The 14,066-nt window shown below is 34.6% G+C and overlaps 1 protein-coding gene across 20 annotated transcripts in view; it reads right to left on the reverse strand.

Annotated features, from left to right (window-relative positions):
• Positions 1-239: 239 nt before the first annotated feature.
• Positions 240-14,066, reverse strand: part of BOLL (boule homolog, RNA binding protein) — a 39,397-nt gene continuing 25,570 nt past the window's right edge. For 11 of the 20 annotated variants that reach the window (XM_072040603.1, XM_072040604.1, XM_072040606.1 and 8 more), the window contains 6 exons: positions 13,356-13,427; positions 12,677-12,757; positions 12,279-12,326; positions 11,482-11,610; positions 10,138-10,236; positions 240-3,683 (listed from right to left, as the gene is read on the reverse strand). In XM_072040603.1, the coding sequence (XP_071896704.1) occupies positions 3,609-3,683; positions 10,138-10,236; positions 11,482-11,610; positions 12,279-12,326; positions 12,677-12,757; positions 13,356-13,427 (504 nt within the window). In that variant the 3' untranslated portion in view covers positions 240-3,608. Of the gene's footprint in view, positions 3,684-5,866; positions 6,004-10,137; positions 10,237-11,481; positions 11,611-12,278; positions 12,327-12,676; positions 12,758-13,355; positions 13,428-14,066 lie in introns of all 20 variants that reach the window. The other 9 variants (XM_072040620.1, XM_072040614.1, XM_072040610.1 and 6 more) reach the window with 8 other exon arrangements.

Genomic DNA, 14,066 nt, shown 5'->3' on the forward strand with positions numbered 1-14,066 from the left:
CATTGTTAAAATTAGAGCCACATATTACTGTTTTGCTTTCTGTATTTCTATTTGGATTTTCTGAATAAAAGCTTTAAGGATTTGCCTACCATGTACAGGATTGTATATGCGTATTGGGACACTAACATTATATTTTAAACCTTTAATGTATTGATTTACTGTGTTTATCTTTTAAATAGGAAACAGAACCGAAGGAAATTTTATACCAGGTGAATTTAAACTACTATAACAGCTCAACATTACAAAGCTAGAAATCTATTTTACTGTAATTTTTACAGTAAAAAACAACAACCAAACACCCACTATTTCACACCCTTACAACTTCTTACATTTACAAACTGTTAAAAACTATGTATTCTGCCATGTATTCTGCGAGGTTTTGCTCAGTTAATATTGGAATGTAGTTTCCTCATTGACTGAACTATTTGAAAAACACATTTCAGAATACAAATAATCACTTTAATATGAAATATGTAAACAGTTTTACAGGGATGATGAATGGACTTCTGGTGCTCAAGATTAGAAGTAGCAGGAACTCGAAACTTTAGGGAACCAGAAAATTCTACTTAATGCAAGAACCAATCCTTGATCAAATACATAAAAACACAAGGGAGAGATAAATTTTGTATATCTACAGGTTGTTAGCCAGCATTACTTAACAGAATGTCAGAATTAGCACTTGACCATGTAAATATATCACTAAACAAACAACAGTTGCTAAAAACACTGTAACAGCTAGCTCAGTAGAAAATAAACAATACTAGCAAGGGTCACTAAATTCTCAGGAACTGGAAATCAGAAAATTAATTTGGTTTGCTACTATGTGACAAGCAGTGCACAAAGATGATTATTTGCCATCAGCTACCAAGTGTCCAGGGACCCTATTCCTAATCTGAACCCTCCTACAGCTACCAAAGGGAAACTACAGAGGTCCAAAGGAGACGTTAACCCTTCTCTAAACCCAAAATCACAGGGAGGAATCTAAATATCTGCACTTAACTAGATGAATTCTGTATAGAAGTATATGAATTATGAAAATTTTGAAAATTTTTAATGAAAATTTTTATGGAAATTTTAAGCAGTAGGAAGGTAATACTGTGTAGCCTATGAGATTTTAAAAATCGTGGAAGCTACAGTATCAAAATAATAGACACCACCTGTGAGAAAATCGTGTAGTCTTCTTAGTGTAAATGAGTGTATTCCTGTAATAAATTACAGAAGTCAGACACAATTGAGGTACCTGAATTAGTAAAATAGGATTTCAACTACTGAGATCTTAAAGGTTTAGCTACCAGTAATTCATGTTATGCCTTCATTGTTGGCAGACATCTGAAAGAAAGGTAAACTACAATATGAATGGAGAACCATCAATGTTTCAACATTTTCCTGAAGGAAAACCACCTACCAGTGGTTCATCTTGGTGTTTTCTAGGTGTCAGAACAAAATGAAGCATTGTTAAGACCTGGTGATATAATCCTAACAACTGATACCTCCAGACTGAAGTTATAGACCTTGCAGCAGAACACTGTGGGTAGACTTCTGTTCTTAATGCTCAATATCCTTCCAAATGATCAAGTTCATATGGAAGTAAAAACGAAGTAAATGTTCTTTGAAGCAAAGGTCATGGAATCAACTCATTAGCAACAATCTAACATCTGTTCCAATAAACAGAAATAAAGGACATTTTGTATTTGCATTAGATGCAACTTAAGCTGATAGATGTGTTAATGACTGCAGAATATTTACACATTTTCAAGCTATTAGTTTAAAAGACTTCCCCGTGAGCACATTTTCAATATAGAATTTGTTAGGAAATTTACCTCTTCTATCCCTAAACCACTCTAGGAACAGGGAAGTTATATTTAGTAAACTGAAATTGCTAATCCCCAAAATAAGGATTTAGGACTAACTCTTCCACATTGTGGCTCAAATGTGCATTTGCTTCATGATCCAAGAAAAAAGCCTCTAACAGAACACACAACTTTCTTTTGGCAGCTTCAGAGACAGCATAGCATTTACAGAAAGATTTACTACATAAAAATTCTCTCATGGAAATAAGTTATTGTGAGGCTGTGCCAAAATTTCTGTAGTATTTATAACGATGAATTCTAAAATCTAAATAAAACAGAAGAATAACTGGACAGATATTTTTGGCTCAAAGACATGACACACTAGAGCAGCAGCTATTTAGCCCCTCAGAAATATGCTGATATCCCTGTGGACACAGTAACTTGCAAATATCTGATACTCGTTGGGCAAAACGATCTCAACAGCTTCCACAGCAACACATTTTTTTAAAAACAAATCATGTTTAAATCATGTAGATTTTTTTTTCTACCTAGTAAAGGTATAAAGTAACTTGAGTAAACATGCAACTAAGTACATGGCATCTCCTTCCAGAACAATTTCAAACAACTGTAAGAACAGCACCAGTTTCCACCTCTTTTCCTGCACAATAGTGACTGCTAGAATCATCTTTTAAGATATTTACATATTAAACTTACATTGACTGACAATAATGCCCACTGTGTAAGATCCCTAAGTGATTAAGAATCAAAACAAAAAAAAAACAAGCAACCAAACAAAAATAAACCAGCATATTTTACATATATAAAGATGTCAATGCTACTATAAGCAATAACCCATAGCTTGTTTTCCTATTAAATACAAAGGTTATATTTTAACCTTTTAGGAACCCAAGTTTTACAAAATATATAAGGTATCCTAGCGTGATGAAAGGAGAAGCAAGGATAAAAAGAAGAAAAATATTTTCTTGCAATTGAGGAGAAGTAAGTATTCAATCTCATTACATTGTAAAGGAGTTCCTAAGTCTTGCTCAGACAACAGAAAAATTCAAAGCAGAGAAGTGAAATTTTCAAATGTTTTCAAGTTTTCATAAAGCCAAATATACTGCTTACCATATAAGAAAAATGTCACCATCAGCAATAATAAGCAATTATTCAACTAGTGGTCCAAATTTTAAGAAGTTACTCTACCCAAGCACTAAAATGACACACATGTAAAGACAACTTATTAAGAACAGAGAATTCCGAACAAAACAAAAAACACCAGAAATGCACAAAAGTTCTTGGAATTGAAACAAAATGCACATAGATTAAAAAAAATATCTGTAACACACAGATGCTGCTAATGTATATGTGGGAAAATGGCTTTTCCACTGTAATTAAAGGACCTTTTAAATTTATATAGTACAGAAACTAAATGTGAAATTTTCTGTTTAGTAACTTGTATGCCATTTTTCAATCTATGTTAGTAACCGATGTTTATACATTAGGCTGTATACCAGAAGTTACAGTTTTGGCCTGTGAAGTGTTTTTATTAAGAAAAGGAAATGTAGGATAAAATCACAATTTCATGTATTTACCTGTCAAAACTACAAAATTTGATTTTATTTATTTACAAAACACTATGGCATTTAAATTTAGGCACGCTCCGGCAAATGGCAGAAGTTAGGAACTACGTATCCTCCACGTCAGAGGTGCATTAGCAAACTGAATACCTAAAAAGACACTTTAGAGAATCTGTAGAAGAAGATGGCATACTTCATCTTCCATTCTGTCCTGTTTTCTAGGACGAAAATGGGGACTTCATGTATATCGAGGTTTGAGACTCACAGACGGATGATGTAAAAAATTTCTTCTCACAGAATGCAATCTTGATTCCTAAAGAGAGGGAAAAATGCTATGTTGTTTCCTCCAATTCCAAGTGTGTCTGATTTATCACATTAATTATGCTTCAATGAAAAGATAGAATCTATTCTGATATTCCATCTGCTCAGCGGACTTGATTTAAAAAGAAAGTCAGTATCTATTACATACTATAGGTGAAGTTGACAGTGGCAAGAAGTAACTTTCTTTGTTTGCAAGAATGGAGCCTTCAAATGAGTTCAAGTTTAATTTAGCAAGAACAGGTCTTGTTCACTTATCACATAGCTTTACAGAAGTGTATCAAGTCAGTAAAGTAATAGCTATCCTCTTTCAAAATGATCAGGGAACAGTCATTTTTATAACATACTGTGTGAAACTATTTAACCAATATATACTTTTTTTTAAAAAAAAAAAACAACACAACAACACCTTTTGCATTCTCTGCAACAGATTAGAACAATAGATTAAAAAACCTCAAACTCAGCTTAGCACTAGATGTTCATAGTAACTGTTTTAGTTTATTTCACAGGTTTCCTAAGTATATAACCTGATACCTGAGCATTTCACCTTAGCTGGGAAAATATTCTAGATAGCTTTAAAACCATATATAGCTCCATACTGTATAAATAGCCTTAATTCTGACTCAAACTGATGGGTCAGCCTTAAATTTCTTTTGATTTGTATGTAGTTTCCAGTATTTTTAATAACAGTTTTGAAATAACTATTTGAAATTGTAATCATGCTTATATAATTTTCAGTAACCAAAGCTCACAGATATGTAAAATGTGAGTTGAACAACTGACAGCTGTCCTGTTTGTCAACTAACAAATACGCAACTGACTGATTAACTTGGCAGTGTATGACACTTGCTGCTGACAAAAAGATGACAAGATCCAGAAAACAGGGCTACCGTTTTAGGTGCTAGCAAGAACTGTTTCTAGAATGCTTGTATTATTCTGTTTGGTCTTCCTAAGATCAGGTTCTTCTCCTACAATCTCCCTTTGCATCTCAGCTGCTCTGTATTCCACTTGTGGAACTCCCAGATATTTTGTTTTCTTTACTTAACCATTCTGAATCTTTTTACCCCTTTCCTACTATGCCACAGGATAGACTCAAAACCGTATTTGTTTTCTAACCTTAGCTCTCTGCTACTCCTCTTTCTTCTGTTATTAAACTTATTTGTCTTTTCCCCTCCCTTCTAGCTCTGCCAGTTTCACAGTACTACCAGCTGTAGTTCTTGCATTCCTATCAGAATATTCAACCCAACTCAATGAAATCTTAATTAAGATTTCAGTTTCTTTTCATCATCTACTTGCTCCAAATCTTGTACACTTCCTTCCCAAACTTCTAGGCTCGTGGGTGATCTAGTACCAGCCTTCATTCAGTACCTACTCTAGCCACTGTTACCATCAGCCTTGGAGTTCCAATCTCTTTCTCTAACTCCTTCTTTAGCTTTGACTTGCATTCGGATATGGAAGACACATTTCCTCCTCTGTAATGCCTGGTCCCAGCAGGACAGTGAAGAACTAAAGCTTCACACTAGCATATATTTTTTAAAGCCACATCCAGAGATTTATTGTACAGATGTGTACACAGGTAAGAAGTCACACCCTAACCAACCAGCAAGCCCCTGCTACACATTGCTGGGCTGTTAAAAGGCTAACAAATAATAAATGGACACAAATAATAGCATGTGCAAAGGATATTCTTCCCTAACTTCATCTCACTAAAATATTAAATTTTAAAAGAAAAATAAGCAACTAAAAGCAGCACCTTTTTCACAATAAAAAGCATGATTAAGCACTTGCCATAGAGTTTAACTCCATGAACACAAATCACTGTAAATCACCAAAAATCAGGTGAAAAGGGGAGGAAGATAGTTGCTAATAACAGAAACAAAAATCAAACATTGAAAAGCTAAAATTTTCCCTTGTTGTTGAAGGAAAAACAATCCCAACACAGCACAGAACTTGGAAACTTAAATACGAGAGAAAAATAATGATGGATTGAATATATACACAACTGTCTTGGGAATGAATTTTAAGAGCTACATAAACTTTGTTGTCTATAAATAACAGGAAATTTGCAAACATGCATGAAGCAACTAAGTAATTTTGCAGATTATACTAAATTCCATATTAGCGGGTTTTATTATTTACCAGTTCATAACTATCAAGCATTGCAACAAAAAAACTGACCCTAAGTTTCTCAACAGGCAGCTGCTAGCTGGTATGTTGATGATGGATCTCAGCCACATGGGAATGACTGGACAAGAAAATCAGAACAGGTAGGCTAAAGCTGCCGAAATGGCTTAATAGTGAATGCTCCATAGTGTCTGTAAAGTAAAGAGAGGGAGAACATACAGATCAGAGAAAGCAAAAGAAACTACCAAACTGGAATGAGAACGAACCATCAGGACATAAAAAGAGGAGCTTGTAAAGAGAACACAGAAGGAATCAATGCCAGACAAAGCATGCAATTCTGCTCCTTTCTATGTTAACATAGAATTAACGAGTATGGTTTTGGTGGAGTTTAAAATACCCTGTAAAGATCAATAGACCATGCTGCAGCTTGTGACAAGCTTCCTGTTAATCATAAATGAGGACAAGATTTTAGGTAATTTAAAACAGAAGTTTTATTCTTCCTTATTTCATTACATGTATAAATGAAGAAAAAAATACTTACCTATCCTGAAAATTGAACTTGATTTTTTTTGTTCCACATACCATGTTCTAAGTACATAGTTCTAGTATAAAATTACTATGCTTTTCCAAAAATGCTTACACCAAGACTTTCCTTTAAAAAACACAATTTTGGCATACATACATTTGTATGTATATACCTATCTACAGACATAAACATAGGTGTATTTATGCGTATTATAAATGCACATAAACCACAAATTTTACCTTATTGCTCCTATTTGCAGAGAAAAATGGATCACTTTAAGTTCAGTTAAATTTACAGAATGGCCACTACAAAAAGACCAAGGTGTTATCACCATATGCCATTATAACCAGAATGTAAGCATACATGAGTACTAGTAATACTACATTTCAAATGAATACTCTAAATTCTCTTTTGACATGGGCAGATCTTCCTTTGCCTTTTGAGTTGGAGGCAATGCAATTACTGCCAACGGACTGTACACTGGAAGTATTTAAGTGAAGAATCTTTGACCTTTCTGAAAGCCTTTTCTTATGGGAAGTACAAAATTCCATTTTAAAGCTATTGAAAAGATTGTGGAGAACAGAGAACAAAGTGGTGGCAAAAAACAAGCAAACAAATCTGAAAGCCGAGTTATATTTCTATCATTGATTGGTTGTTGCTTTAGAGCCCAGCCAGTGAGGTTTGCAGGAAAAACAAACAAAAAACAAATAAGCAAACAATCAAACAACAAAACAAAAACAAACAAACAAACACAAAACAAAACAAAACAAATACAACCAAGACATACACACAAAACAAAAAAAAACCAACCTTACTACCTTTGTACTCTTCTGTGACTTTCTAGAACATTTTCTACAGGTTAAGCTTAAAATAAATCCAATCTCGTATATAGCACTTTTAGTTTTCAAGAACTGGATTATGAGGATCATCAGACTGTCAGCTAAAACTACTCTACTGTGAGGACAGGCATAAAGAATCTAAGTAGAGTAGATTGATTTCCTTCCCCTTAGACTAAATGTCCAAGCTCAAATAAAAAAGAATGCCTCCTAAGAAGTCTTGCGCAGGAAAAGACAGTGTTATCATCTCATACTTCTCACACTGGCCAAACCATTCCACTGGATTCAGATCACGGGAACAGCAAAGTTACCCCTCTTGGGTACACCCCAGTCGGAAAAGATGACCGAGAAGAAAAACAAAAAGCATAAAACAAAACAACAAACCACCCTCACCTGCCCACCTCCACTTGGCACAACCTTTTATACCTTTGCTCAGTTTTTTAGACTGTAACGCACAGCTCCCCAGGCCTCCCAGACAATATCCAGTAAACACTGACCATGCCAGTACTTCCTAATTCAAGACAGCTATCTATCAAAACAAAAATTTAACTCCGAAGTAATACTTCCAGGTCTGAAACCAGACAACATGAATTCTAATCTTAACTTATATAGTCTGTAACTTTCTACTATATTTGTGCATATCTGTATTGTATCTGGATACTGGCTGTCACCCATCCTGCTCTCATCACGTGACTAACAGCTCCTAGTAGTAATAATATTCAAGCATTTGTTCCAACTCCTAGTGCACTGGGGACAACAAATGACCATCATTACGTCTTCATTTTTAAATCTGTTCCCTCTTACATGGCCATTACTCATAATTTTCAAGCAGCAGATACATGTTTGTTGGGATATTTTAACAAGAAAGCAGCCAGCAGGTAATATTTTCCTGCAGCTGGGGAGCAGGTGGTAATGAGACAAACAGTTGCTTAATACATACAAGCCTGCTCTCAACATTTGCTCTTTTATTTCCAGTCACTCTCGAGTGCCCAACCATAGTGATAGACAATATATGCTGATCAAAGGCATTATGCATTTAACATACTTAAAACTGTAAGAGGGTACATAAAAAGGTAAGATGAATGGAGAATTATGTTCCAGAACTATTAACTGCTAAACAAAACTATAAATAAATAAAATTAACTGTCAGAAATTACTTGACATTAATTTATAATGAATAAAATTATCAGAATTCTTCTAGTCTTTGTAAGAGTCTAAATGTATTTGGGAACCTATTTGAGACCTGAACAGAGCTTAGTTTTAGTTATAGACTCAAAGAAGACTTCTGAGAAAATAGGTAAGAATGAGAAAAAAATACAGTGAAGGAATACATAGGATTAGCAGTTCTATGCTTAAATGAGCACTGCTAACACGAGTCTTAGCTCCTCCGATATATCCCAAACTTCTAGGTTAAGAGTTTGTGCTATTGCTTGACAAAGTGGTTCGAGGAACTGATGCAAGTTTTAGTGCTTTCTGTGTACTGGGAGCGGGGATTCACCTTTACCTACATCAGTCCCCTGACCTGTTTTACCATATTGCCGCACAAAAACCTGTATGAGCACAGGCAATGGTTGGTATGGAAAAGGAATGAGCTCCTGGGTTATACCAGATTAAGCTGGTATAAAGCTTACATACTAAATACTGTATCATGAGATAAATGAGTATGAATGTGCAGCTCATTTCCTATGCCGCCTAACTTTTCAAACATGGCTTTACCATGCATACACATTCTACATCAAATTAATACATTATCACTTACCACATGGTAAACTACTTTGCTCTAAGAAAATGCATGATACTGTGGTCATTAAGGTGGAAGAGGAAAAGCTAACATGCTTTAGATCTACCTTGTAACTTACTGCACACTATCTTGCTCTCTTTGGTCCTAGGATAGATAATAAAAGTTTCAAAGTAAAAAGCTTGCTTCTGTATTTGATACAGAATGCATTTGTTTTTGATTCCAAGACTATTGTGTATTTTTTTGCTTATGTGTGTGAGAAAATGGAATGTAAACTGGGTAATATGATCACTCTGTCATACCAGCTCTCTTTTAAGAGATAAATCTCCCAGGACTACTATTCTTAAACTCATATTCAGTTTCTATTTTCTTTTTTTTTTATTGGAGTAATTGCATTTTATTTCCAGACAACACTTAATGTTACAGCCCCCTCTGCTGGATATTTTAGGAGATACTGTTACACAATACCCTGGAAAGGATTCTTCTCAAAATAAATCTAAAATAAATTAAGGAAATATATGAGAGCCTGTAACAAATCTTTGAGTCATTCTTACTTACTGTTATTCGTAGTTTAGCAATCATCTTAACAGAAGAAGTGCTGTAGTATCAAGTAAACCTACTGACACCTTCAGTCTTTTGTTATCAGGCAAAGTCTAAGCAAAACCTAAGTTTAAAAGCTGTGTTAACATCCTTAGAAATTTAGGCGAAAGGTTCTTAAACTGAGACTCAAGAAAAACCTAGCATCAGGTGATATGGAAGAACCACAGTTTTTAGAATGGCCATTCAATACCAGAACTGTGCAGAAAAACATGTGCAAACAACTGACCCAGATGGTTTTTCATACACTGTTCCAGAACTCCACCTTGACACAACATAGGGTGCTTATTTGAGGCTTCAAGCAATGAATTCAACTTCTCAAGATCCAAAGACAAAGACAAGGATTTGTACCATCATTTTCTCTCAAAACACATTGTTAATTTGCACTTCTCTGATTCTCAATTTCATAATAACGAATTATGTATTTTTTTTTTCCAAAAATAGTTTTAAAATCAGTAATCTCTATGCCCTCTCTGTAACCAAACCTAAAGTGAAGAAAAACCTCACTTTGTCTGCAACATCTCTGTTTTCCTTATTTATTAATTCATTATTAAAAGACTTTCACCTTTGCCCCTCTTCTCTTCCTGTCCCCCTTCAGAAGAGGGGACAGTAAGACTACTGTGCTTACTTTAACTGGCTTAGTTTGACTCACAGGTGCAGGCATGGCTATGGCACTCTGGGCGTAAGGCTGGTGATGGGGCGCTTGAACTCCATGATCAGAATATGGCTAATATAAAAAAATAAAAATTAAAAAAAAAAAGTGAGCAAAAAAGCTTATTTCATTTTTTCATTATTATTATTATTATTGCAAACAAACCTTTCACGTGATTTTAAATTCCTTGTAACTTCAAACTGTTGAGTAATATATACTATTTATACATAAAAACATCTACTAAACTTTTTACAAACAGAAATATCACTATTTAAACATGTTATTCCTAACGTATCAAAGTTTGGCTAATTTAGTTTGTTTAGATCACTATCATATCTTTAATCTACCTTATTTAGATTAGTGCCAGAAAGCATTTTCTTTTACTGAAATAGCACACTTTTGTAGTACAGAGCTTCACTCAGCTCTAACTGGAACAGTGTTTAAATATTATACAATAAATACTGAGATTTATGTGTTTTATAAAAAGAGAAAAAAAAACAGCAACGCATTTTTTGTATTATTCAAGAAGGCGACTGTAGTGGTATTATTTACGTGTGTCAGGATTTCTCACTAAAGATATTTGGATTATCAGTTTTGGTAATCATCTCTTGTAGCAATACAATTATCTCCAACTTTTGTAAAAATACTTTATTACTGAGCTAATTTACCATTTATTCTGACATCTCTGTTAAGGAAGATGAATTAACAAAGAGGAAGAGTAACAATTAATCATAACATTTTTTCAAATGTTAATAAGGTTTTTTTTTAGTCTATTACTGTAATTTTTCATACCCAATCATAAAGAAATAGCCTTATTGTACATTAAAAATCTCTCAAAAAGTAGAATTGCTACTGATACAGAAGCAAAAAAAATACTGTATGCGAAGCATAGCAGAAACTACTTTCAATTCATTCTGCTCTTCTGAATATTCAGAAACTAGCTTCTACTTACACAGAAAAAGAACTACTTAAGAGAAACTCATAGTTTGGATAGATTAATTCAGCATTCTGAAGATCTTGACTCCTATTTTATTTAAATATTATCTTCAAATAAAACACTTCGATGAGCCTTTATACTGCTGTCAGACACCTGTGATCCTCTAAAATATTTCCGAATCTCAGTATCCTCCTAGAAAATTGGAAGAGATATTCTAATCTGAAGACAACTAAAAATAAATTAACTCTGCAACAGTATGGATTTAGGGGAAAGTACATCAAACTGTTGACGTAAGTGCATGGAACTACCTGTGCTTAAACTAAATGTGTTTTTCAATTGCAGATGAATGCTTCGATTGAGAATAAAAGTGATCATGAAAATACCTCTGGAACTGCAGCTTCCACTAGAAGGAAAGGAGGAGGTACGCAACCACCTTCCTGGGCAATCCCTACTGGCTGATAAATGACTTCAGAAGGGTGCGGATAAAAAAACGAAGGTGAAGAAGCAGGAGACTGAAATAAAGCACATTACTACCATAAATTGACATGATTTATACGCTATAAATAGCAAAGCTTATTTTACAGTCATCTTTGCTACATATAAACAAAGTTAAAGCTTTGAATCAAAGTGCCAAATTCATCTTCACTAAGAAAGAATCTAAGAAACCTAAAGAAACAATCTGACAGGGGAAGCCGTTAGGCAAGTCAGATAGGATAAAACAAAGATGTCCTTAAATCCCTTTAAAAGATTTTTCAAATTTCATTGACATTTTAGAGATCATTGTTAGAGAATTCCAGAACTTTCTAAAACTGACACTCCCAAAATCACACATTACATTGTACAGTTATAATTTGCAAAAATGTTATACAAAAAAACCTTGTTGATAATTTAACACAAACTTCTTCGGAAGAAGAGGGGAAGCAGAACATGATCTCTTTACAAGAGGTTTTTTCTTCATGTTTCAGTAAATGCTATTTTATGCCTTCTATTGTACCAGAAATGTTGCAGATGCATTAATAAAATATAGCTATTTATTTCACCAACATTGTAAATAGTGGGAAATTTCATTTTAGCATTTGATTTGAAGAAAAAAAGTACAGAAAAAAATGGACGACCACATCCTTTCTTTAAACTAGATGCAAGCTAATGGTAAAATGCTTCAACTGTGAACTGTATTTACCTGTGGAACAGACCACTGCCACTGACCTGGAAGACACTGTGTTGGTGCCTAAACTCAAACAGGCAGAAGATATTACTTACATAATCAAGAACATACGCACAGAGATACACCTTCCCAACATACTAGATTCAAAACCATCCAAAATCCTCATTCAAATCTTAATTAAGAACTAGTTATTTTCATAAACCCCCAAATAATTTAAGAACATAATTTCGTCTACTTCCATTCAGCCTCTGAGCTGGGCATTTCATTGCTTCTAAAATAACGAAGCATCTCTAAAATGTGGCTAAGTAAGAAAATGTACAAAATGCAGTTAACTTTCCAATACACATGAAGCATGCTGCAGAAGTTCAGCAGTGGGCCTCCAAGACAGTTAGGGAACTGAAGAACAGACATACCAGGATACTGACAGAAGTGGGTTTCTTCAGCTTCAAGAAGGATGAAGGTGGGAGGGTATAGCTATCACGGGCTGCAACTACCTAATGGGAGGGCATTAATATGACCAAGCCAGACTCATCAGAGGTGTTCAGAGCACAAGAGTTAAAGGACAAATGCTGAACTTGAACATTCTACTCAGACACAAGGAGGAAAATAAATAAAAACAAAATCAAAGAAAAAAAAATATTTTACTAGGAGAAGGATCAAGTATTGGAAGAATCTGTCCAGAGAGGTTGTAGAATCTCCACTGGAGATTTTAAAAATTCAGCTGGACAAGTTCCTGAGACACCTGACCTAACCAACACTGCCCTGAGCAGAAGTTTGGCTTAGAATGATTAAAAAAAAAAAAAAAAAAAAAGAATGGTACTAAGACAGCTGTCTAGCAACAAAGAAAAAAAAAAGAATTTATTCAATTTCCATATAATTAGACAGGTAGGTAGAAATCGTATACTTGTGAAAAATCACTATGAAAAAATCACTAGTGAAAAATCTTCGATGGAGTTAAAATCCACTTTAAACAGCGATTTTGAACAGTCTTTCTATTTTTTAAGAATAAACAGAACTGGGACAGCATTGCAAACAAAAATTGCATGTCTGGAGGGAGTACCAACGCTCTGAAAGTAATTTTCAAACAGATACCTGATAATGATAAGTAGGAGGCTGATAAACTGGTTGAGCTACCATCATAGGTGAGCTGGAAACAGAGCGTGACTTAAAGACAAAAAAGTTACAAGTCAATGCGGCAATTTCATAAATTGTCCCTCCTTTAATTTATCTTAAATACTATATGCTGAACCATCTCCCCTCCCTTTTGAAAATGCATTTACCAGGTTTTAACTTTCATTTAGGTTCTTCAAGACCGGTGCTTCCTGAGGGTCTACACAATAAATGAAGCAATACGGCCAATCTAAGTTCTCACTGATGTATTCCTATCCTCTCCACAGCCCCAGATGTTACCTTCCCTTTTCCAATTCCCTTCCTTGCGCCAGCCCCAGCACTTGTATGTTTTGGCAGTGAGACAGTTCAAGGAACTAAACCAGCTGGAAATCTGTTTATTGTGGGGGACCAGTCGAGGATCAGGGAAACACCAGCAAAATAAAGGGGGCCAATCGCACCAAACCCACTAAAGTCAAACAATTAATCTACTACATTCTTCCTCCTATAAGAAGCAGTACTCCTACCATAGTACTGACAATATAATTACTTTGTTCATCTAGCAATAAGTTCTCCTTTCACCCTCAACATAGCAGCTATTGCAGCCATAAGCACCTCACCCACAGCAGAATAATAAATGAAGCCAATCAAGGGTCATAAGCACCGAGAGCTCCTCAGTATTAGTAAACAAACAAA

This window comes from Anas platyrhynchos, chromosome 7 (genome assembly GCF_047663525.1).
Source record: "Anas platyrhynchos isolate ZD024472 breed Pekin duck chromosome 7, IASCAAS_PekinDuck_T2T, whole genome shotgun sequence".
Taxonomy (NCBI): Eukaryota; Metazoa; Chordata; class Aves; order Anseriformes; family Anatidae; genus Anas; species Anas platyrhynchos.